At 44.2% G+C, this 26,058-nt stretch overlaps 1 protein-coding gene across 2 annotated transcripts in view; it reads left to right on the forward strand.

Moving 5' to 3' along the window:
• Nucleotides 1-26,058, forward strand: part of lrrtm4l1 (leucine rich repeat transmembrane neuronal 4 like 1) — a 73,888-nt gene that overhangs the window by 26,586 nt on the left and 21,244 nt on the right. Inside the window, exon 2 of one of the 2 annotated variants that reach the window (XR_010796091.1) lies at nucleotides 1,635-3,345. Coding sequence is in view for 1 of the 2 variants with exons in the window: in XM_066650924.1 (XP_066507021.1) it covers nucleotides 1,635-3,274 (1,640 nt within the window). In the remaining variant the exon portion in view is untranslated. The remainder of the gene's footprint in view (nucleotides 1-1,634; nucleotides 3,346-26,058) is intronic. The other variant, XM_066650924.1, reaches the window with a different exon arrangement.

The following is a 26,058-nucleotide window of genomic DNA, read 5'->3' on the forward strand; positions in this document are numbered from 1 at the left end:
ACTATATAACTGTAGGGGGAGCCCAGAAAAAAACAAATCTTACATAGGTTCCGTTAACTCTTAGCACTATGATATTAGTGGTGGGAGGTGATGGTTCTACAGCAAGAGCAGCACCGACCCTGGGTTACGTAGACGTACACAAAGTAGCACACTAGTGTGCAGGAAAATGATTGTTGCTCTTGACAACACACTAGTTCTAATGCAGTTGCAGTATTATTTGTATGAGCAGAGTCAAATAATGTATTACATTTTTAAATAGACAGAGAAATCATCTGTTGTAGCTTTTTTGATGTTAATAATTTTGGTTGGTAAAATGGCTGTATAAATGTATCTCTAGGGATTTATGAGGTACTTGCCTGATGCTTAATGGTAGAGCTGTTCTGCTGAATATCAGCAGGGTTGTGAGATATTGCTTAAGAACTCTATTATTATAATGCCCAATGTGCATCGTGCATCACCTCATACAGTACCAGTCAAAAGTTTTGACACATCTTAATCATTGGTCATTGGTGGAATAGGGCTGTTCACTGTATAGGACTGTGTACCAGCCCCTACCTCTGCACAACCCAAGATATGGCCTCAAACACATTAAGAAGGCGAGTGATTTTACAGATTAACTCTTGACAAGGCCCCAGCTGTTCACTGAAAACCATTCCAGGTGACGACCTCATGAAGCCGACTGAGAGAACGGTGACAGTGTGTGAAGCTGTCATCAAAGCAACGGGGCTACTGTGAAGAGTCTAAAGTATAAAACATATTCTGATTTATTTAACACTTTTTACTACATGATTCCATGTGTGTTCCTTCATAGTTTTAATGTCTTCCACATTCATTTACAACGTAAATAATAAAACACGAAGAAAAAACATTGAACGAGTAGATGTCCAAACTTTTGACTGGTTCTGTACATTCACAACATATGGAACATGGCCAAAAACAAAGGAAACCCTCCCTGATTTGGGTGGGTCCAAACATTTGACTGGCACTGTATATCACCAGAATACGCCAGCAGTGTTAAACAATCCTGACTTGATCTATAGACTATAGCATGCAACCAAGCTGGCATCAGTGTAACCCCTCCCTCAGTCAAGGAAACAGTGCTTCTGACTTTGTCACAAAATGGACACAGGGCGAGTTGTTAATCTCCCAGCAACAAAAAAGGAAACTGATGAAACTTATGAAAGATATTGACATAACAAGTAACCTTGCTAACTTTAGATTCTAGTTTGTTGTCCTCCTCATCTGACAAGTTGTTGCTATTTGAAAAAACCCATTCTGTCTGCAGTAATTTCACGCTAATGAGGATTTGAAGAATGTTGTATGGCTGTAATGCTAGAAATATTAGCCATAATTTTATGTAAAAAGGCACGGAAAAGCTGAGCTGAGGCTTGTTTGGCTGTGTTTTCTGTTTCTCCCTGTTTAGCTGAGACAGTTTTTGAACACTGAAAAAGAAATGAGAAAAATCCCCCTTTTCTCTCGCTCCTGGACAGCTGTGTTCTTGAGGAAAAAAAAAAGATCTGGGAACAATCACATACCCCTGCTAGCTGTAATGCATTATTAGTAGTGCTAGAGTTGTTTTGAACCTGACTGTGTTGTATGTCATGTTCTTATGTCCTGCTGTTTTCTCTCCACAGGTGCTATGGTGTGCGCTAGGAGATTAGCATGCCTCCTCCCTCTCCTCACCCCCACTCTCCTGTTGCTCTGCTCTGGGGAGAAAACATGTCCCTACAACTGCCGGTGCGAGGGTAAAATCGTCCACTGCGACTCAGCCTCTTTTATGGATGTGCCAGAGAACATTTCAGTAACTTGCCAAGGTTTGTCCCTGCGCAACAATGATCTGCACACGATGCTGCCCTACCAGTTTGCTCACCTCAACCAACTCCTCTGGCTCTATCTGGACCACAATCAGATATCGTTTGTGGACAGCCGTGCTTTCCAGGGCATCCGACGCCTCAAGGAGTTGATCCTGAGCACCAACCGGATTTCACAACTCCATAACTCCACTTTTCATGGAGTGCCCAACCTCCGCAGTCTGGACCTGTCCTACAACAAGCTCCAGGAACTGCAGCCAGGTCAGTTCCATGGACTTCGCAAGCTCCAGAACCTGCATCTACGCTCCAACGGACTCACCACCATCCCTGTCCGGGCGTTTATCGAGTGCAGAAGCTTGGAGTTTTTGGACCTAGGCTACAACCGACTTCGCATCCTCACACGTACCGCTTTTCTGGGGTTATCTCGGCTGATGGAACTGCACCTGGAACACAATCAGTTCTCTCGGATCAACTTCTTTCTGTTTCCACGCCTCGCAAACCTTCGAGGTCTGTATCTGCAGTGGAATCGTATTCGGGCCGTGAACCAAGGCCTTCCCTGGATTTGGTACACACTGCAAAAGCTGGACCTCTCTGGCAATGAGATTCAGAGTCTGGATCCTGTTGTTTTTCAATGCCTACCAAACCTTCAGGTCCTTAACTTGGAGTCTAACAAGTTAGCCAACGTGTCTCAAGAGACTGTGGTGGCTTGGATTTCCCTGACTACAATCAGCCTCGCTGGAAACATGTGGGACTGTGGGCTGGGCATATGCCCTCTTGTGGCCTGGCTAAAGAATTTCAGAGGAACTAAAGATACAAGCATAATTTGCAGCAGCCCCAAACATCTTCAGGGAGAAAAAGTTATGGAGGCAACAAGAAATTACATTGACTGTGAAGATTTCGAGCTAATCCCTCAAACGCCATTCCCTCACCACACTCTGGAGCCGACTATGGAAGCTACTTCTGCCCCACCCTTGCCTCCCACAACTCCCCCGCCACCCCTACCACCACCTGCCTCAGAAGCACCCATCCCACCACCCCTAGCTCAACCCTTTCCACATCCTACTATCCACAGCTTCATCGAGACCGATCCCAGAGACAACCGTCCTCAGACGCCTCCACCATCCAACAACCTTCTTGTCACTCCATCCCCGGAACAGGAGAACTTGGTGTTCCACAAAATTGTTGTGGGAGCTGTGGTGCTCTTCTTCTCAACTTCGCTGGTCTTGACTGTGATCTACGTGTCCTGCAGGCGGTACCCTGGCGCCACGCGGTTGCTGCAGCAGCGCTCAGTCATGGGACGAAAGCGCCGGAAAAAGAGTCCCGAGCCAGAGCAGAACCTGAGCTCCCAACTGCAGGAATATTACATGAGCTACAATCCTGCCGCCACGCCGGAAGCCATGGATGTGTTGGCCAATGGGACTGGTACTTGCACCTGTACCATATCCGGCTCCAGGGAATGCGAGGTATGACAATGTCAAAGGCAGCCTAAAATCAAATCAAATCAAAACAAATGAAACGGCTCTGGACCACAGAGGTAAAACTCTTCATTGTGCATGCCATTCATTCTCAGTAGATCTGAGGATAAGGACCCTTGACTCTTTGGAGTAATGAATTAGTTGGCTTCATTGTCTATTGCCTTAACCGTCCCTTTGCCTACTAATTGAGCAATTCGGCCTTCGAATTTTAGATACGTTTGGACACAGAACTAGAGTCAATGGTTCTTTAACCAGATTCATTAGACTGCAGTATACGTTCACTCACTATTTCGTTTTTGGCCTCATGAAATATTGCACCTCATTACTATATTCTGTTTGCGCTGCTGCACTGAGTCACTTAACAGCCTGTGAATTGCTGCCATAGTATTTACTTGCAAAAAATCACAGAACACTGTGGCACTATCAAACATTTTATCTTTCATAATAACACATTACCTTTTTATGGCTTCCATCATTAGCTGTAATGACTGTGCCATGTATTGACACTTTCTACATCACGTATGCTCTTCCTGTCGTTGGTTTTCTGTCATATTTCACCAGTGAACTTTATTTAGCCTGGTGGAGCTTAGCAAAAATTACATCCGATGCTGAAGACTATTCATTTTGAAACTCACAGGGCATGCTAATGACATATTGATCGTCATGAACCATTAGAGGGGCCTGAAAGTGCTTGGCTGTTGTATTTAACAGGGGAAGATTAACTGGGTCTCTCAATCTCAGCCCATAACTGTTTTATTCAGCTCTATTTTCAGCTGCTTTTACAGGCTGCAGCACAACGCCCCCTGTGCCCCACGGTTTTAGAAGCTGTGACCTTGTAGAACAATACATTAGGCTATCATAGACCTGCTCCGTGGAGCATAAACAGGTTCGTTCATGCGCTGCAAAGCAATTTGATTCTTCAGTTGCAGTTTATAGAAAAAAATAAATGTGGTTGCTACTTTCTGAGTGAACACTCCTTTAAGGTGTATGTAAACACTCGAACCGAGTGGAGCCCAACTCTCTCTAAGGCATTGGAAAATGCACAGAGGATCACCATAGCAGTGAGAGTGATGAAGAGCATCAAAAATGGAACTGTCAAAATTAGCATTATGCTAATATGCCCTTGTGTAGTTCCTCATTGCCAGACCCTGGCTCAGACAGTGGGTAGAAGCCATTGAGCAGTGGCCGGAGTTCGCAGTGAGCCCTAGCTTCCGCAGCAAGCTCCCACCACTGCTGCCTAGGCTACCTGCTTTTTCCACCAGTAAACTGCCACTGGGACTTACCACACTCTCCGCCCTTTCCTCCTGGCTTCTCACCGCTATTTACAGCTGATCTGAGGTCTTGTGGTCTGCAGGCCTCTCTGCGTCTGAGACGCTTCCCTTCTCTGATCTGTCTTTCCCTTTTCTGTTTGGGGAGGGATGCCAGGAGCTGCTTCAGAGCAGGGCAGTGAGACAGACATGACTCCTCAGACACTGAAATTAGGGTACTTGAATGGGCGTATAAAAGTGAAAAATCACCTGCCAGTTTTTTTTTGTTACAAAGTAGTAGGTAAAACATCACCACATCATCATGAATTTGGGCACGGACTGCTGATTCAGCTCTCAGGCTGTAGGAGAGAAAACTCTCTCTTTGAATCACAAAAATCACTAGGACCAGTATGCCTGTATTTGAAAATGTGCTTAAATTAAATAGTAGAATTCAGTGTTATCTATTGAGAAATTATTTTCAGCCTGTTAAAGCGCTATCCTAGCCAGCCTTAATCATAACTGAAGAGGGTTTGTAAGGGTTTGACTAACAGAGAGAGTCTTGGTCTAACTCTGCTCCCCTGTGTTTGTGAAGGTTGTAAATCTTGTTCCCCGGCTGAGCGACATCGCCCCGCAAGACGAAAGCGACTGTTTTTATTCGAACAACAGTCATAATTGGCGTCAGCCTCATCCAGAAAATCTGGAATAATGGTTCCTCTCATGTTTCGGTGCCTTCTGTACTGAGATATGCCTTCTTCCATTTGATTCGCACCTGGTGCATTTTTGCAGCGAGATTTTTTACGCTCAGAAGTGGCTCTGCGTTTTAAGGCGGAAAGACAAGAAAAGCAAACAGTTAATTTAAGTAAAAGGGGTACAAACATCAAAGGAACAAGAAGAGCTGATGAACTGTGTAAATGTTAGGTTTGGATAATGAAGATCCCTGGCAAACAATGAAGGAATGTCCTTCCAGACTGGACACACAGGGATAAATGCCAAGCAAACACTGTCTTGTTTGGATGTCATACTTTTTTTTCTGCTACTTAACTTTATTTTTCTTCCAATCCCCTCCACGTTTAACCTTTAGGTGGTTATTTGAAATGTTATTCACAAAGCACCTATTGGCTCGGAGCTATTCATTAAATTGCTTTGACCGCCAAAAAATTCCTACAACAGGGGGGAACTGTTGCATGACTAATTCACTTGCACTGTGTCATCGCCTCATGCCTGTAATCCACGGAGATCTCCTGCGCTTAGAGGCCCTATACCGCTTGAAATATAATTACCTCTACCTTATGGGCCTGCATATTTTAATAAGGCCATGGGCATAACCGCAAAAATAAAGGAAGGCGTTGACGGCTGATGAGACATAACTGCTAATGATCCCTGTGGAAAAAAAAGAAATCAAACGTCTATTTATTGGATGTGAAGTAACCGCAGTATGAGAGAGGAATCCAATTATCTGCAACTGGCAGTCTTATACGACAAAGCGCCCCAAATTCATATCACATATCCTTTTCCACCTCTCACTCCGCCTCCTGTGGTAGTTTTTCTAAGCGAGGGCAGTTTTTAATAATGGAGAGGCGAGTGTCCGGTCTGGTTAGGCTGATGAAACTGAAGCGTCGCTGTGTCTTTCATTTTGCGTCGACAGTAGCGTGGACGTCCCTGTGGGACATGGTCAGACATGCTGGAAGTCTGCTAGAAGCTAGTACAGGGCTTGTGTGTGTGAGTGTGTGTGTGTGTGTGTGTGTGTGTGCACTATATTCCAAAATCATTAAACTGGCTCTTATATCTCTTTAGAAAACTAATCAAGTTGATAGAGTTTGAACTGACCCATTTCCAAAATGGACGCAGAGTGTGGGAGCTGGAAGGAGGCAATTATCCCCACACAGAGTTAAAGCTCCTAAAGTCAATCTATGAAAGAGGATGATGGAGTTTTACTATAGATTTCCACTCAGCTTTAGGACAGGAAAACCCATGCCTCATCTGAACAGCGGTTTACGGCACTGTTTCTGTAATTTTTCTTTAGGTTTATAACAAAATTCTGAGTGGATTTAGGGAAACAGTGCCACCATTGGGCAGGCGATTGTTTAGTAATGAATCATGCTCAACAGGTAGTGTCACTGTCACACAAATCCAGAGGTTGTGGGTTCAAGCCCTGGTCCTGGTGACGGTCTGTGAGGTGTGTTCTCCCCGTTTACGAGTGGGTTTCCACCCACAGTCCAAAAAGACACGTTGGTAGGTGGATTGGTGACACAAAAGTGTTCGTAGGTGTGAGTGAATGTGACAATATTTGTCGTCCTTTGAAGGACTGGCGCCCCCTCCAGGGTGTGTTCCCACCTTGTGCCCAGTGATTGCGGGTAGGTTACGGACCCACCGTGACCCCGAACTGGATAAGGGTTACAGATAATGAATGAATGAATGAATAATGAATTATAACATAGAATTGTTACACAGTCAGAAAAGTTACTGTACGATACATTATTGTTAATTAAAATATATTTTTAAAGGCACAACAGTGGTTTTAAAGCCCAGTTGTGATCCATAAAGGTTCTTACATTCTCTTCTACAGAAGAAGAGGTGAATATCTGTAAGATTTCATTATATAACTGTGTGAAATAAAATAAAATCTTAGAGTTGACATTAGAGTATGAAATCAATGCACCTTATACATCTACAATTGATATTCATTCATTCATTCATTGTTTGTAACCCTTATCCAGTTCAGGGTCGCGGTGGGTCCAGAGCCTACCTGGAATCATTGGGCGCAGGGCGGGAATACACCCTGGACGGGGCGCCAGTCCTTCACAGGGCAACACACACACACACAAACATTCACTCACACACTCACACCTACGGACACTTTTGAGTCGCCAATCTGTTTTTGGACTGTGGGAGGAAACCGGCGCACCCGGAGGAAACCCACGCAGACACAGAGAGAACACACCACACTCCTCACAGACAGTCACCCGGAGGAAACCCACGCAGACACAGGGAGAACACACCACACTCCTCACAGACAGTCACCCAAAGTCCACAGGTCCCTGGAGCTGTGTGACAGTGACACTACATGCTGCGCCACCGTGCCGCCCACAATTAATATTATTACTGAATAGGGGTAAAACCACAGTGACAACCTTTCTGAGAGTGTAGGAATATTGAAGATGCCCCTTAAACATGCTCCTTAACGTAAACATAGCATTTTACTACAAATGTTACTCCACAGTGTCACTTTACTTTTGACTGGAACTAGTTTTAAATTCAAATGAAGTTTCAGTAAGTTTGTGTGTGTCCCACAGAGGGCGTGTGCTTATGTTTTTATTTACAAAACCAAAGAGTTGTTTGACAGCGTGTATCCAAACTTTTGGACACGACTGTGCTTTGGCTGAACAAAGTTCCCTGAAAGTTCTGTAAGAAATCACCTTGTGGCATAGAATACAGTCAGGTAAAGAGTGTTTCTCAGAGGTTAGAAAGGGGCACCACTGGAACGACCTTATTTATCTCTGTCAATCTGCGAGAGGTGAGTTCTGACACGCTTTGAACTGGCATTAGCATTACAAAGGAACATGGCGGAGAAATAAAGCAGTGAAAGATAGATACACTCGCTTAAATGAAATAAATAACAGAAATGTGTGGAGCTTTTGAAACCAACACCCTTTAGCTAATGTCATCCTCGAGAGCTCTTTCCATTCTGACAGCTCCGTAAACACAATAGCACCGTGCAGAGCTAGCGACTACTTTTACGGTACAACACCATTATTTTTGGATGACTTTAACCTACACTATTCATACGCACTAAAGAGGAGAGTGCGAGAGCGAGATGGAGGCATGAGAGACACTGAACTCTCTGCATTGCTACGATATTCTAACAGCTGCCGTTAAAAGCTAGCCTACTTAGCCGTATCCTACTATCCATTATCTTCTCAAATAAAAGTCCTTGTCTGTTATCGTGCGTCGTGTGAAAAAAATATAGGGCAACACGAGCTTTGGCCTCAAACCGCAGCGGAGCCGGGGTTGGGAAAATTAAATTAAACTCATCATAACAAAGGCTACAGCGGAGCATGACGCCTGAACTCTCTGTGAATTTTAAAACATCTGCGCAGATCTCGATCTCATCGCTGGCTTGTGGGGTGCGGTCTTGGGTCTTGTGTCAGCTTTTCCTGCTCTAAGACACTTCTACTATTGAACTAAATAGGTACACTGTACAAAAGCAAATGTGGAAAAAGGGGTTTCTCTAGAGCAAGACCATAGACCAGGGGTCACTATCCTCAAACATGCAGCCCAATCAAACAAAGCCCCACCTGATTCTCCTACTTTACTCAGTTTGTCTTTAGCCTTGAGTGCACTACACAGCTTCTAAAGAAACTTTGAAGTTGCTGCTGAACCAAACTGAACTCACCCCTCGTCACATGCCTGATGCTACCAGTGAGACACAGACGGAAACATGAAAGGACAACAGCTTGCAGCTGTCATATTTGCGCTGAACCAAAAACAATGAAACACAGAAAATGTTTTTGGGTTTGGACCTGAATGGGGAGCTGTGGTCAGTGTGGTCTTTACAGACAGCAGGGAGCTGGAGATGAGCAGTGTACAGAAGCTGTAATTTCAATTGCTTTAAACTGTGCTGCTGTTGCTCTCTGTGGCTAGTTCATTGTAGAGGTGAAGTGTGTGAACTTACTGTGTTTTCTTTGCCTTTTTAAGTTTAATTGATTTTTGATTGGTTTAGACTTGAGTCACTGGCCACTGCATTACGTCCAAAAACTAGAGTTTTCATCAGCTGACGTTCCTCTAAAGTGACAAGAGTGTGTGTGACTGAGTGAAAGGGTGAAATTGTCCACAGCTGTGAGTTTGTGTTAGTATCTGGGTGAGTGTGTGAACTTCCCACAGGTCTGAGTGTGAGTGACAGAGTGACTGAGTGAAACAATACACAGGTGTGAGAATATGCGTGACTGAGTGAAACAATACACAGGTGTGATAATGTGCGTGACTGAGTGAAACAATACACAGGTGTGAGAATGTGCGTGACTGATTGAAACAATACACAGGTGTGAGAATGTGCGTGACTGAGTGAAACAATGCACAGGTGTGAGAATGTGCGTGACTGAGTGAAACAATGCACAGGTGTGAGAATGTGCGTGACTGAGTGAAACAATGCACAGGTGTGAGAATGTGAGTGACTGAGTGAAACAATACACAGGTGTGAGAATGTGCGTGACTGAGTGAAACAATACACAGGTGTGAGAATGTGCGTGACTGAGTGAAACAATACACAGGTGTGAGAATGTGCGTGACTGAGTGAAGCAATACACAGGTGTGAGAGTGTGAGTGACTGAGTGAAACAATACAAAGGTGTGAGAATGTGAGTGACTGAGTGAAATAATACACAGGTGTGAGAATGTGCGTGACTGAGTGAAACAATACACAGGTGTGAGAATGTGCGTGACTGAGTGAAACAATACACAGGTGTGAGAGTTTGAGTGACTGAGTGAAACAATACACAGGTGTGAGAATGTGAGTGACTGAGTGAAATAATACACAGGTGTGAGAATGTGCGTGACTGAGTGAAACAATACACAGGTGTGAGAATGTGAGTGACTGAGTGAAACAATACACAGGTGTGAGAATGTGCATGACTGAGTGAAACAATACACAGGTGTGAGAGTGTGAGTGACTGAGTGAAACAATACAAAGGTGTGAGAATGTGAGTGACTGAGTGAAACAATACACAGGTGTGAGAGTGTGAGTGACTGAGTGAAACAATACACAGGTGTGAGAGTGTGAGTGACTGAGTGAAACAATACACAGGTGTGAGAGTGTGAGTGACTCAGTGAAACAATACACAGGTGTGAGAGTGTGAGTGACTGAGTGAAACAATACACAGGTGTGAGAGTGTGAGTGACTGAGTGAAACAATACACATGTGTAAGAGGGTGAGTGACTGAGTGAAACAATACACAGGTGTGAGAGTGTGAGTGACTGAGTGAAACAATACACAGGTGTGAGAGTGTGAGTGACTGAGTGAAACAATACACATGTGTAAGAGGGTGAGTGACTGAGTGAAACAATACACAGGTGTGAGAGTGTGAGTGACTGGGTGAGTGGGTGAACTTTTCCACAGGAATGAGTTGTGTGAGTCATTGGGTGAAGGTGTGAAATTGTCCACAGTTGTGTGAGTGACTGGGTGAGTGTGTGAGTGTGTGAGTGCTGTTCTCTTTGGTTGAAATTAAAACTCCCAACCTATGTGGATAAGCTTGATTAACCCCTGCGACATACAAGAATGACCACTAGGCTACATGGGGCAAGGGAGCACACTTGGTATTGAGATGCAGCCACTGAGAAGCCGCTAAATCAAAGTTTTCTATCATTGGAAAGTTCCTCTCAGATTGGTGAATCTGAGCCAGAAATCATTTAGGAAGCATTATTTTTAGAGAGTACACTCAATTTAACGTTATTTCCATCAGTGACCACAACGTCCAGAGCTGGCGGTGAGCATCTGATTGACCAGATAATGGGCTCGTAAGACAAATGAAGCGATGTGAAAGAGACAGATTATTCAAAAGGCTTCCCAACAATCACAAACAGCTTGTTTACGCCAAGCCATTCGGGTTTGGCAGTGTTTGAAAGTGTTTGTTTGGCTGCTGCGTAAAGGGCTTTGCCGCCTGGTGGAACAAGTGAGTTCAGGTACAGCCTTGTGCACCACCCCCCTCACCCCTTCACACATCTCCCACACTGCCTTTCCAACACGTCTTCTTCTCTTTTCACTTTAAGACTCTTTGCTTTTTTTACAGCCACCCAGGATTCTTCTGGAATGTCAGTCACATTTGGTAAAAACTAAAGAGCCAGCAATAAGAGCTTTTATATCACAGAGTTACGGCGTGAATGAGTGACCGAGTGAGTGTTTGAAATGTTCCACAAGTGTCAGTGAGTGACTGTGTAAAGAAGGCAGAGAAGTGTGTGGGCAGTGATGTTAAATCCCACTGCACAGCCCGGTGCTGGGTGGGCTTTTGTGAGGCAGCTATGGCCTAATGGTTACAGAAATGGGCTTGGGACTGGAAGGTTGCTGCTTCTATTCCCAAGACCGACAAGAAAATTGAATGCGGTGGGAGTGAAGGAACAGCAATGTACTTCTCCTTCAATCTATGGCTGATGTGCCCAACCCCCTGCTGCTCCCCAGGCACACCCCACTGCTCTGGGTGTGTGTTCACTGCCACAGATGGGTTAAACTGAGAAGACACATCTTTTTTCTTGTACATTATACAGTGACAAATAATTGCACCTATCCAAAGCATGGACTGCTCCATTCTGTTGGGTGGTGCTTGACTACGGCAATAAACAAATAGTAAGTGTAGTCAAGTCCGGTATTTTTGTGGAAGGACAGTAGCTCCCATAGCTACTACAGTTTGTTTCATTTGCATATTCCAGCAGTGTATATCACCAGCCTAAGGTTTATGTTTTCTATAGTTTATAATCGTGTTTACGGTGTGTGTGTCTGTAGTTCATTAGAGGGTAGAGACTATAATCAAATGCAATCTTCTCTATTGTGTGCATCTAAAACTCACCATAGATTAGAATAATTGTAATCTTCAAATGAATCCAAAGCAATTAAGTTAAATTACATGTGAAAAAGGAATTTACATAATTGTAGTGCACACTTTAATTATTAATTAATATCAAAAATCAGTCAGAGGTACATAGCTGTAATTGAGGCAGCCTGCCGGGTGGATTATGTACTTACATTCTTAAAAAAGAAGGTTCTTCAAAGGCTCTTCAACAAAAGAAATGCTTAGAGCCAAGAAATGGTTCTTCAGATTAATAAAGATTGTGTTGTCTATGATTTTATACGTAGCAATGGTTTTCAAAATGGATCAATGTAGCACCAAAAAGGTCTGTTCAATTGTTATAATGTCCGGCTGATTACAAGCTGAGAACACGTTCTTTGGTGAAATACAGTTTTAAAAAAGAAGCTATACATAGAACCATATATAACACAATCTTCATCACGCTGAGGAACCGTAATACAGATGCTTTTATATAGAACTCGATATGGGTCTAAACCCTTAAATAAATTAAGCAGTTATAGAAGAACTAGTCTCTGAATGAGATGTTTACGTACACTCTAAAAAATGCTGGGTTGAGTTAGTTGGGTAGTTTTGCTGGGTTATTTATTTATCTCTGAATATATATATAAACCCCATGTTTGGGTTAAAGTGACCCAGATGCTGGATTACAAACTTTTAAATGGAATAGTTCTTTTCTTCCATCATGTTAAATTAAGTAGATTAAGTAGGGGGTGCATGAACAAGAGTAGTGCATTTATAATTTACATATATATAACCCAACTATGGAGTTGCTTTTACTCAGCAGTTGGGTAAAGGCCTAACAATCCAGTTCCCTGGGTCAAACCCCTTAACCCAACACACTTGGGTTAAAACAACTAATGCTGGGTTTGTCCCTATTGGACCCAGTGTTGGGTTGCCAAATTGACCCAACTTTTTTTTAGAGTGTATAAAGACCATTCATGAACATACACAAAAAACCCTGATGCCAATATTTTTCCTAAAACTGTACGTCCTTCCTAAGTCATTGTAAGAAGCTAAAGTGTTTTGGATCAACAAACTAATTCCCAAATAAAAAGTCCATAACAATAACGGTGTAATTAATGGTTTTATAACCATTATTACACAAGGCCTGTGAACAATAGCTAGAGAAGCGTTAGCATCAGCCATTGGGCTGTAATCATTTCAGAAATAGAGATATGTGACAACAGAATATTGATTCTGCTCTGACTGAAGATGTTTGTTTTTGATTCATTTCTGAGCCTTGAGCTATGACAATGTTGTTGGATAGATTCGCTGAGGGAACTGAGGAAGAGCGGAGTAAACAGCTCTTCTATAGGGCTGGAGAATCACGCTGTACCCTGGTTTCCAGACATATTTCTTCTTCTGTTAGTCATCCATCCATCTGCACTGTATTACGAAACCCCATCAATTAGACTTATGTTACATAACAGACAGAAACAAGGCACTGTAATATGATAATATAGGATGAAAGATGCTGCATGTTTTGTAACACTTTACAGGAATCCACAGCTCTCTGAATCACCAAGTAATGTCAGTGGTGTTGAGTATATAATTCAGGATATGGTCATAATGGGATTACAGTGTGATCAAAATAAAAAAGCATATGATACTAAGCACAAAACACATCACTGCCACAGGGTCTCGGTGTCCTAGGTTTGATCCCTGCCTCAGGTCACTGTCTGCACGGGTTTCCTCAGGGGGCCCACAGACCAGAACCACATATCGGTAGCTGGACTGAGTGAGATAGGTGTCCATAGGTGTGAATGAGTGTGTGAGTGACTGGGTGAATGTGTAGGCATTGTCGATCGTAAAGGTGTATAATTTAAAAACATAACATGTCAGTCTTGTGAATGTGTTTAATGTATATTTCAAAGTGATAATGGAACTGTAATAGAGTGTTACTCGTCTAATCTTCGGTATACGGTGCATGTTTTATATAAACACTTACTGCAAATTGAAAGGAAATGTTTCCGGCTTAAAATGGAGACAAAAAAAACTTAACTACAATTCCCATAAGTCTCACAGCCTCCGAACCTTCCTGAGACGTGGGAGCTTTCTTGATAAATGAATCCCATCATGCCTCGGTAATGCACTATCACTGCATTGTCGCTCTTCTCCAGCATGTGCTCATTATCAGCTCCGGTGGTTCGCTTAAAAGGTGATGAAAGCTACATTAAAAAAAGATAAAAATACGACAAATCTACAAATCTGGGCATGGAGATGTGTGGCTTGTGTGAGGGACAGCTGTCAGGGCCTGTCAGACCCCATCGCAGCCACACTGGTTGATAACCGAGGTGAAAATAGCTCTCCATTAGCAATTCAAGACTCCTGACAGCTGTGAACTCATGGTGCAATAACTCTTACACCTGCCAGTAATAATGCATGCTGTTAGTCCTGAATATTGAAAGGCTATTTCCAGTGCAAATGCCATGCAATATACACGTAAACAAACAACCAGTCATTGCAAATGGCAACAGCATGGAGAGGGAAGAAGCAATCTAATGCTTCCAAACATGTTTGTGCAAACTTTTACAGACTGACAACAGCCTCCAGCATCTGTTTATTCATGATGCTGTGGTGATTTTCTGCAAATAGCTTTTCAAAGTCATGCTTTTTAAATGAGACCCTTTCATGACCCACTGGGACCAAATCAGGGTTATGATAACGGTGTATTACACACCCAAAATGTATAAGCACACTTTATAATCGGTGAATTCACAGCCTGGTCTTAGGATGATTTTGTAAATATTTTATTAAAAGACTGTTCCCTGGATGGGCGGCACGGTAGCGCAGCAGGTAGTGTCGCAGTCATACAGCTCCAGGGGCCTGGAGGTTGTGGGTTCGATTCCCGCTCCGGGTGACTGTCTGTGAGGAGTGTGGTGTGTTCTCCCTGTGTCTGTGTGGGTTTCCGCCGGGTGACTGTCTGTGAGGAGTGTGGTGTGTTCTCACTGTGTCTGCGTGGGTTTCCTCCGGGTGACTGTCTGTGAGGAGTGTGGTGTGTTCTCCCTGTGTCTGTGTGGGTTTCCTCCGGGTGACTGTCTGTGAGGAGTGTGGTGTGTTCTCTCTGTGTCTGTGTGGGTTTCCTCCGGGTGACTGTCTGTGAAGAGTGTGGTGTGTTCTCCCTGTGTCTGCGTGGGTTTCCTCCGGGTGACTGTCTGTGAGGAGTGTGGTGTGTTCTCCCTGTGTCTGCGTGGGTTTCCTCCGGGTGCTCCGGTTTCCTCCCACAGTCAAAAACACACGCTGGTAGGTGGATTGGCGACTCAAAAGTGTCCGTAAGTGTGAGTGTGTGAGTGAATGTGTGTGTGTGTCTGTGTTGCCCTGTGAAGGACTGGCGCCCCCTCCAGGGTGTATTCCTGCCTTGCGCCCAATGATTCCAGGTAGGCTCTGGACCCACTGCGACCCTGAACTGGATAAGGGTTACAGATAATGAATGAATGAATGTTCCCAGGATTTTGCCCAATGGGTTCTAAATATTGTTAGCGTTAATAAAATGTTTTCTGTTCTTGTTTCTACATTTTCAGGCGAATCTTCTCTAAAAACTAAACTAAATTTAACCATAAACCTAAACCTAACCCTGGCCCTAAGCCTAAACTTAACCTTGAAGCTAAACTCAAAAACGATTTGCTTGTTTAACACTATCACTAACACCTAACCCTAGACCCTAGTCCTACCACTAAATCTAAACCTAATCCTAAGCCTAAACATAAACTTAACTGTAAACACCAAAGAGTAAGAAGCTGCATCGTAACCCTTACCTGATGCTTAACTCTAAACCTAACTAAGCTTGAAAACGTTATAAACAGCAGTGTTCTGTGTAATGCTTTCATTAAAAGATTACAAACCTTTGTAGACCTTTATCAGGTGAAACAGAGCCACCAGTGGACCGGTGGAAAAGCTTAAGATGCTTTTCAATTACATGGTTCCTACTTTGTTCAACTGTACTGACTTGTGGGATCCTGGTAGCTTTCCCAAAATCATCAGCCAGTGAAACCACAAAACATCATCTCTAACGAGAACCATTTTTGTTGGATGTCAGCATTTATGTGTCATGTTTAGTCATGGGTCACTTGGAACCAAAGGTTTCTAATGGAAAAGCAAAAAAGCAGAGCCCAGCCAAGTTGAGTAAGTACCAAGCAGTGGAAAAGTGCCATTAGTTAAAGTATAATAACTACTAATTATTCTGAATCAAAACAACCAATATTAAAAAAATCTAGAAAAATCTTAGAGTTATATAAAGTTCATCCATTGTTGATGTTCAGTTGTGCTCACAGATTGTATAATCTCTAAAGAAAGAAAGAAACTAAACTAGATGCCCGTGAGCAGCCACACATATACCTACGATCTTCAGTTGTTTTTGTGACGCAACATGTGGGCAGGAAGGATATAACCAGCAAGAGGTATTCACCAACACTGCACTGTGAAGCAGTGGAACAGATCTCTGGAAATACAGACCTCCATCCAACCAATACCTCTGGGAAGAGCTGGAGTGGTGCTTGTGATCCAGAACTAATTATCCCTCATCAGTACCTGACCTCACTAATGTTTATGTGGCTGTAATCCAATTCCAAATTACAGGCATTGCCGGAGTGCTGTTTGATACAAACGCTCCCATAACAACATGGATGTGAGTCCTGTCAGAGCAGGAGATGAGCAGCTAATGTTTGTTCAGCATGTTATTGGAGTTTTCAATAGCTGCAATCACGAGTCTAAAAATATGGCAGGCTCAGCAGAACGTATTTTGAATATAATCATTAAACAGAGAGAGCAGTCACATGAATATTTACATCCTGCAATATAATATAAAAAGATGCAGAGGGTTTTTTTTTTTGCGCCTGTCAAATTGCACTTGCTTAACATCTGTTGTGAGGGAATCAAATGTACTCCCAGTTTCAGATTGGGAATGTAATCGGGTATTCAACACTCTTCGGCTTGGGTTGGAATATTGTGTTCCGATTTATCCTAGACATGTTCCATTCCAGTGCATAAATGTAGGCAGGGGTCTTAGGGGGTTTGTGGCTAAGCCTATCACGTCCTTTCTTGAGCTGTTTGGCTTTAGGATGCAAAAACTAAGGGCAGCTGTGAAGGAGTTATCAGAAGTAGCTGAAAGGGCTAGTTGGTGGTAGTGGATCTGGAGAGACCAGACTTGTTGGGGACTATAAATGTGCAATGGCTGAGGTGCGTTTTAGGCTCATAGCCACTAGTTCACATGGTGCCACACATTAACGGTGCCAGTGGGGCTTGGTACAGCCTTAGTCATCAGGTGGCTCTGCATATAAGAGTACGGCTGTAAAGCTAGCTTGGAAGGGGTTGGGTCTCGGATGCCAGATATCACTGCTGAGCCTTCTGGATGTGTCATGGGCTTAATTCAGTGAAACAATGATGAGGGGATGTGTCTACTTGATGACCCCTATGAAGAGCTAGCGATGAAGTGGTTGTTATGGGTATCACCTTAGGTGTTAGGTGTAGGTGGTAGATGGTTACTGATTGGATCATAACCACCCACAAAAACCCTCGTGGATAGGTGTAAGATTTAAATATTTACTGATAGATGATGATTGCAGAAATGTGGTGGTTGCTGGTAGGAAGAGAGCGAGCTGAGCCCTATGTGAAGCACTAATGGATATAGGACATTTTACATCTTACCCTGTGTATAATTACAATGATTAGTTTGATAATTAATAGATAATTTTACAAAGGTTAGGTCTGACCAAGTAATCTGATTGGACAAGGACTTTCACGAGTGCAGGTGTAGTGGATTGGAGCACTGGGAATTTTAACTCTGCATGTTCCACTTCACATTATATTCCATTAACTGGTAGCACTATCAGGAGATGGGGTTGTAAAAAGGAGCTCAGCAGCATCAGCAGCAACTCTGGGGGAGCTCTGGGGAAGTGTAAATCATTAGGGTGTGTTCAGACAGTGGAGAAGACTCTACTCAAACCCCCTCATATCTACCACAGAGCCACCCCCCAACGTCCTCCTCCTAAAACCTGAAGAATACACTGCAGAACGGACCTCAGATTTGGACACTGTGTCTGAAGGGTGTCACACATGTCCCTCCATTCACTCACCTCCGTTCCCCAGCACCAGAGCCCAGTTTAAACCCCAGACCCAACTCAGTCTTCCACTTGATTAAAACAGTCATTAAAACCCTCAGTCCAGCGAATCGCTGAGTGGCGACTAATGAACACAGAGCTTTTCTCTTTCATATTCCACACGGTGCAGTGTTTTAATTTTGCAGCAGCGCTTCGGCGAGTGGCTTTAATGCCCATGTCATCAGATTCCCTCCGGATAAAAGACTGCTTCACCTTTAGGTGGAGATTAACACCGGAGTTCTGCTCAAAACGCAAAAAAAAAACTGCTTCACTGGACAAAGTCCTCAAGGCACAATGATGCAAACCTTTGACCTTGGCCAAAAACACACAGATCCAGGAACTGCTAGACATTATTCCGTAGATATTATCAGCTATTCAATAACAACTATAAACCTTTCAGTAAATAATATTAACTGCTTTGCTACTACTCCCCCTGGAGTAATATCAGCCCCTGGAAACCGAGGTAGACCCAGGGCTCGCTGGAGCTGGAGAGAATGTGTATATATATATATATATATATATATATATATATATATATATATACCAGCTGGTCTGGGAATGCTTGGGATCCCCTGGGAATAGCTAGAGGGGTCAGATACTGCATCACCGTGGTCACTGTGACCCTGAAATAGATTTAGCCATCAAGAAGATGGGATGCAATGAGATTTAAAATATTCCATAGCTACTATAATTATTTCAGTAGCTACCATTATTGACTGAGTATCTGGTATAAATTATTCAGCAGCTACCATAAATTATTCAGTAGCTACTATAAATTACACTGTAACTACACTAAAACCAGTGTGTATTCTAGGTGGTCGTGAACCCTTATTCAGGCTCTGAGGAGTTAACCCAGGAAGTGTGAAACTCTCAACACAGCAGCATATGTGTGTAGTGTGTGTGTGTGTGTGTGTGTGTCCTGGATTAACCCTGCGCTACATGTGCTGGTGTTTTCCAACAAATCAGCTCATTAACAAGCCCCTCCTGAGCTGGAGAGTGTGGTGGAGCAGGAACAAAACTGAAATGAGCAGATGAGTGGTGCTCCAGGATCAGGGCTGGGGAGGAGTGAACAGCAGGGCTGGGGGATAGAGGCTCAGAACCTTTTAGTCTTCAAAGAACAGATGACATCAGAAAAATAATGGTTTACTTATATTCTAATATGCTGTAAAATAGATAAGATAAGATGACTTCATTTTAGATATACAACTACATTTTTTTGAGTGGCAGGTTGTCTCAGCAGGTAGTGTCACAGTCACACTGCTCCAGGGTTCTGGAGGTTGTGGGTTCGAGTCCCGCTCCGCTGTCTGTGAGGAGTGGGGTGTGTTCTCCCTGTGTCTGCATGGGTTTCCTCCGGGTGACTGTCTGTGAGGAGTGTGGTGTGTTCTCTCTGTGTCTGTGTGGGTTTCCTCTGGGTGACTGTCTGTGAGGAGTGTGGTGTGTTCTCCCTGTGTCTGCGTGGGTTTCCTCCGGGTGACTGTCTGTGAAGAGTGTGGTGTGTTCTCTCTGTGTCTGCGTGGGTTTCCTCCGGGTGACTGTCTGTGAGGAGTGTGGTGTGTTCTCCCTGTGTCTGTGTGGGTTTCCTCCGGGTGACTGTCTGTGAGGAGTGTGGTGTGTTCTCCCTGTGTCTGCGTGGGTTTCCTCCGGGTGACTGTCTGTGAGGAGTGTGGTGTGTTCTCCCTGTGTCTGTGTGGGTTTCCTCCGGGTGACTGTCTGTGAGGAGTGTGGTGTGTTCTCCCTGTGTCTGCGTGGGTTTCCTCCGGGTGACTGTCTGTGAGGAGTGTGGTGTGTTCTCCCTGTGTCTGTGTGGGTTTCCTCCGGGTGACTGTCTGTGAGGAGTGTGGTGTGTTCTCCCTGTGTCTGCGTGGGTGTCTTTCAGGTGACTGTCTGTGAGGAGTGTGGTGTGTTCTCCCTGTGTTTGCGTGGGTTTCCTCCGGGTGACTGTCTGTGAGGAGTGTGGTGTGTTCTCCCTGTGTCTGTGTGGGTTTCCTCCGGGTGACTGTCTGTGAGGAGTGTGGTGTGTTCTCCCTGTGTCTGCGTGGGTTTCCTCCGGGTGACTGTCTGTGAGGAGTGTGGTGTGTTCTCCCTGTGTCTGTGTGGGTTTCCTCCGGGTGACTGTCTGTGAGGAGTGTGGTGTGTTCTCCCTGTGTCTGTGTGGGTTTCCTCCAGGTGACTGTCTGTGAGGAGTGTGGTGTGTTCTCCCTGTGTCTGTGTGGGTTTCCTCCGGGTGACTGTCTGTGAGGAGTGTGGTGTGTTCTCCCTGTGTCTGCGTGGGTTTCCTCCGGGTGACTGCCTGTGAGGAGTGTGGTGTGTTCTCCCTGTGTCTGTGTGGGTTTCCTCCGGGTGACTGTCTGTGAGGAGTGTGGTGTGTTCTCCCTGTGTCTGCGTGGGTTTCCTCCGGGTGACTGTTTGTGAGGAGTGTGGTGTGTTCTCCCTGTGTCTGCGTGGGTTTCCTCCGGGTGACTGTCTGTGAGGAGTGTGGTGTGTTCTCCCTGTGTCTGTGTGGGTTTCCTCCGGGTGACTGTCTGTGAGGAGTGTGGTGTGTTCTCCCTGTGTCTGCGTGGGTTTCCTCCGGGTGACTGTCTGTGAGGAGTGTGGTGTGTTCTCCCTGTGTCTGCGTGGGTTTCCTCCGGGTGCTCTGGTTTCCTCCCACGGTCCAAAAACACACATTGGTTGGTGGATTGGAGACTCAAAAGTGTCTGTAGGTGTGAGTGTGTGAGTGTGTGTGTCACCCTGTGAAGGACTGGCACCCCCTCCAGTGTGTAATCCCACCTTGTGCCGAGTGATTGCAGGTAGGCTCCGGACACACCACGACCCTGAACTGTATAAGGGTTACAGATAATAATGACAATACCCTTTACTCGCTCAGTACTTATGGCTTACTTAACAGGTACTTTCTCTGTACTTACCCAGTAATTAGTGGGATGTAATTTAAAGTGTTACTTTAAATTTCATTACTTTCCACTTTTTAATTCCCTGGAGAATCAGTGAATGGTAGTCTTGTGAATTAAAGAATACCCAGGTGTTATATACATTCTCAGTAAACAACCAGTTGGTCCTGAACAGAATGGTACAGAATGGTAAACAAACCTATTCTATAACGAAGCAGTCTGAGGTCTTAAGGCTGTATGGTGCCTCCTTCTGAGATCACTGACCCTGAAAGTGGTTTCCATGGTATCCGTTTCCAATGGTAAATTAAAGACCCTGACAAAGACAGAGGGTTATAGACACAGAGATTTTACAGGTTTCCAAACACAAGTTTCAGACATTCATATTTATTTATTTAATACAAATATTACTGCACTGTTTTTGTGGTGTGTATAATTATATATAACTATAAAGTATAACTATAAGTATAGTTTTATAATAATGATGCAAATCTGCAGGAGTTACCAAAATAATGTAGTTCATACAGTCATTCATTCATTATCTGTAACCCATATCCAGTTTAGGGTCACGGTGGGTCCAGAGCCTACCTGGAATCATTGGGCGCAAGGCAGGAACACACCCTGGAGGGGGCGCCAGTCCTTCACAGGGCGACACACACACAAACATGGAAACGTTTGAGTCGCCAATCCACCTACCAGTGTGTGTTTTTGGACTGTGGGAGGAAACCCACGCAGACACTGGGAGAACACACCACACTCCTCGCAGACAGTCACCCGGAGCGAGACTTGGAGCTGTGTGACTGGGACACTACCTGCTGCACCACCGTGCCGCCAAGTAAAGGTTATTTTACTGGAAATATGTGATTATTACAGGGTATCTTCCAAAGATTTGACAAATAAGGAACTCCGTAAGTACAGAGTAAGTACCTGTTAAGTAAGCCATAAGTTAAAATAAGTAAAGAGTAAGTAAAGGCTTTGATACTAGATGTAAATGGTTCTTATAAAACATTTACATAGACACATTAGGGGTAAAACAGTGTGAAATACCTCTGAAGTATGTGAGGATGATTATTGTGGTAAATCATGTGTCCTGAACCTAATGAGTACAAAGCACCATAAAACTCTGCTAGTGTCTGTAATGAAAGTGTCTGACCATATCCTTCCCTGTAGGTAGGTAGGTAGGTAGGTAGGTAGGTAGGTAGGTAGATAGATAGATAGATAGATAGATAGATAGATAGATAGATAGATAGATAGATAGATACATACATACATACATACATACATACATACTTTATTGATCCCCAGAGGAAATTCAAGAAAGGTGCACTGTAAATAATTGTAAAGGATATATAATTACATTCAGAAATACAGTGAATTAAAAATAGTAGCTGCATTCCTTATTTATAAAAAGTGACAGTAATAGTCACTTGCTTAAACTGTCATACGTTTAGTTCAATATTGCAATCTATAATTATGCTCAGAAGTGCAATGGATTCGGAACGTAGTTACGTGGCTTATTTGTAAAATGTTTGTACGTCACTCAGTAATAAACACATATTTCTAGTATTACTTACTTAACAGGCACCTACTCTGTACTCACCCAGTAATTAGCGAGCGCTAATTTAAAGTGTTACCAAAAAGTGGTATTGTTTGGCGTCAGGCAAAGGACTATTCCTGGCAGCCATGTTTTAAGGGTGGGGCTCCTGGACGTTACATGAATTTGAACCCTGCTGATGATCCTGCCATTTGAGGCTAGTTCTGAAGTGCAGCTGATGTGATAGATCTGGGTCTGTTGGTGCTCTCCTCCAGCACATTAAACAGTCCAGTGGTATGTCATTAGCAGATGCATGAAAAGAGGCAGTACGTGTCTCAGATTGAGCAAATGCTTGCTTTAACTGTAAGAAATTGGTGCCGTTAGATGTGATTAGAGGGGAATCAGTCACGGCTAACATTTGTATACAATGTAATACAGTCCAGTTTTGGATCACTCCAGTTCTTTTTTATTTTTCTGAAATGGTGTAACAATGGAAACTCAATGAAGTTATGTGGTTTTGTATTGGACATTAACAATCTGACACGTTGTACAGCCATAGCAAACGTTTGTACACCACACTAGGCCAGTGGATCAGGGACCTGTGTGGCTTTAATAGCCCCGTCCTCTCCCAGAGAGATTCCTCTATCCTTGTCTCCTGCCCTTTGTCTGATAGAGCTGTGTATTAATAGACGGAGCTGAGACTGCGTCAGCACCAAATAAGGAAAACACCACACCATCACCGAGGGGATTAGGGAGGAAACGAGAAAGTGGGAGAAGAGAGAAACAATGAGTGGTAGAAAAGAGAAAGAAGAAGTAATATAAGTGTGTGAGGGAGAGAAGTGGAAAATGACACACTTCCATAAAGAATTTGTGTTTTTTTCCCATCACTGAATAGATGTTATGTGCTGTATTCAGTGCTAATGAACTCTTCTCTCAGTATGTAGCCTGCACACTCTCTTACACACACACACACACACACACACTAAACCTATTACACACAGGCCTGTACATCATAGTGGATGGACTTAGTCCTCTTTTCTTATTACAACAATGCCCACATGCTCCCAACGTTTTTCTTTATGAAGAGGTGGGGAGGTGAGGGGAGTGAAGGAACAGCTCTTTTTGTAAAAAAAACTGCATGTAAATAAATAGATAAACATTTGCATAAACACAGCCACAGGGATTCTGATTGGCTCCAGTGTCTAAGCATTCGTCTATTTTAATAGCTCCACTGACCATATGCATGCAATTCAGAGTTCTGTTGTTGCTGTGCATACTTTAATAGCCCGCTTTCACCATTTTTTTTCAGTGGTCAGGACCCACACCAAATAAGGTGGTGGTGTGTTCGTTTGTGTCACACTGATACAAGTGGATCAGACACAGCAGCATTGCTGGAGTTTTCAAACAATGTGACTACACATTGCCACACTTTATGAGGGCTAGCAAGGTATGCAGAGCAACAGCTGGACAACAGAACTCCTAAAGGTGCTCCTCTATGGTCAGCACAGCTGATGAAATGGACAGTGGGTATAGAATGAGTACAGCAGCCTGGAGTCAGCATCGTGATTCACTCACTGCGCTGTCTATGATTTCCTCTTACATTCAGCGTAAAACAGACGGTTCATTTTGATTTTTTGAGGAATTTAAGGCGTCCATTTGGCAGATTATAGAATAAATAACGATATGTTTACGTTGCAGCGCTGGCTGGTAAAAAGTCCTGGAATGTGTTAGCGTGGTTTATGCGCTCATTTAGCCAACAGAGTGTGAGCTTTGGGTATTAAAAAAAGGCTAATAAAACAGTCCAAAAAAAAAATAGCCTTCGACCAGGACGGCTATAAAAAATAACACCAAAAAATCGGCCTTCTGCCAGAAAGGCTGTAAAAATGTGAAATCAGCCATAAACATTCGTGATTCCAGCGCTACTGGAATAAACTGAGACAGCGAAAGCGGCAGTGTTCAAAAACCTGCACGGTGCAAAATTTCCAGTCTAAATTAGTCATGAACCATTAAGCAAACGTGATTCATTTGTCAGCGTCAGAGAAAAAAGTAAGCAATACGTGTTCAACAGACGAAATTAATCTCTGAAATGAACGACATCTTTAGTCCAGAGAAATGTGTAGTGACAGTTTTCACACCTTAAAAGTTCAGTCTTAGAAGCTCGTTCCTTTATTTTTTCATAAAATAATTATCTTCAGATATATCCCCAGACCCAGAGGAGCTCAGAAAATTGGAAACTGGGACTCCGTTGCGGAGAGGAAACAGAACAGCCTTGGCCCTAATCGAGGGAATGCCATGCACGGTGAGGGAAGTTGAGAGTGGTCATAGGTGGCATGTGAACAGAATTATCTTAGCTGGTCCATGGTGTTCAAACCCCCACCTCTCGACAGTTGATTTCGGTCTCTGCTCATTCAGGTTCTGCAGATTGCAAGACATTCCCCAGCTTAAGGGCAAGGCATCACTAATCCTCCAGTGTTGGGGTTCCACAGGGTGCGTGCTGTACCATGTTCCTCCAGGAGGAACGTCCCAACGTTTCAAGTTACCAGTGGCTCCCTCCCAGGCCAGACTTGATCACAAACATGGGCCGTAATATGAGTGGCCAGTCTTTAGGTACAAGAACACTCCTTACATTCATGAGCTCCTCAGTCCCACTTCTTTTCAGACCCACAGTGTTGGGTTATTGTTCTGACAGTGGAAGGATGGACCCAGACAAAATGGAGTTTGCTGTTTTCCTCTCGGGCGGCATGGTGGCGCAGCAGGAAGTGTCGCAGTGACACAGCTCCAGGGTCCTAGAGGTTGTGGATTCGATTCCCGCTCCGGGTGACTGTCTGTGAGGAGTGTGGTGTGTTCTCCCTGTGTCTGCGTGGGTTTCCTCCGGGTGACTGTGAGGAGTGTGGTGTGTTCTCCCTGTGTCTGCGTGGGTTTCCTCCAGGTGACTGTCTGTGAGGAGTGTGGTGTGTTCTCTCTGTGTCTGCGTGGGTTTCCTCCGGGTGACTGTCTGTGAGGAGCGTGGTGTGTTCTCCCTGTGTCTGCGTGGGTTTCCTCTGGGTGACTGTCTGTGAGGAGTGTGGTGTGTTCTCCCTGTGTCTGCGTGGGTTTCCTCCAGGTGACTGTGAGGAGTGTGGTGTGTTCTCCCTGTGTCTGCGTGGGTTTCCTCCAGGTGACTGTCTGTGAGGAGTGTGGTGTGTTCTCTCTGTGTCTGCGTGGGTTTCCTCCGGGTGACTGTCTGTGAGGAGCGTGGTGTGTTCTCCCTGTGTCTGCGTGGGTTTCCTCCGGGTGACTGTCTGTGATGAGTGTGGTGTGTTCTCCCTGTGTCTGTGTGGGTTTCCTCCGGGTGACTGTCTGTGAGGGAGTGTGGTGTGTTCTCTGCTGTGTCTGCGTGGGTTTCCTCCGGGTGACTGTCTGTGAGGAGCGTGGTGTGTTCAATCTGATAGAGTGTGT

The sequence above is a fragment of the Hoplias malabaricus genome, chromosome 18, assembly GCF_029633855.1.
Source record: "Hoplias malabaricus isolate fHopMal1 chromosome 18, fHopMal1.hap1, whole genome shotgun sequence".
Classification (NCBI taxonomy): Eukaryota; Metazoa; Chordata; class Actinopteri; order Characiformes; family Erythrinidae; genus Hoplias; species Hoplias malabaricus.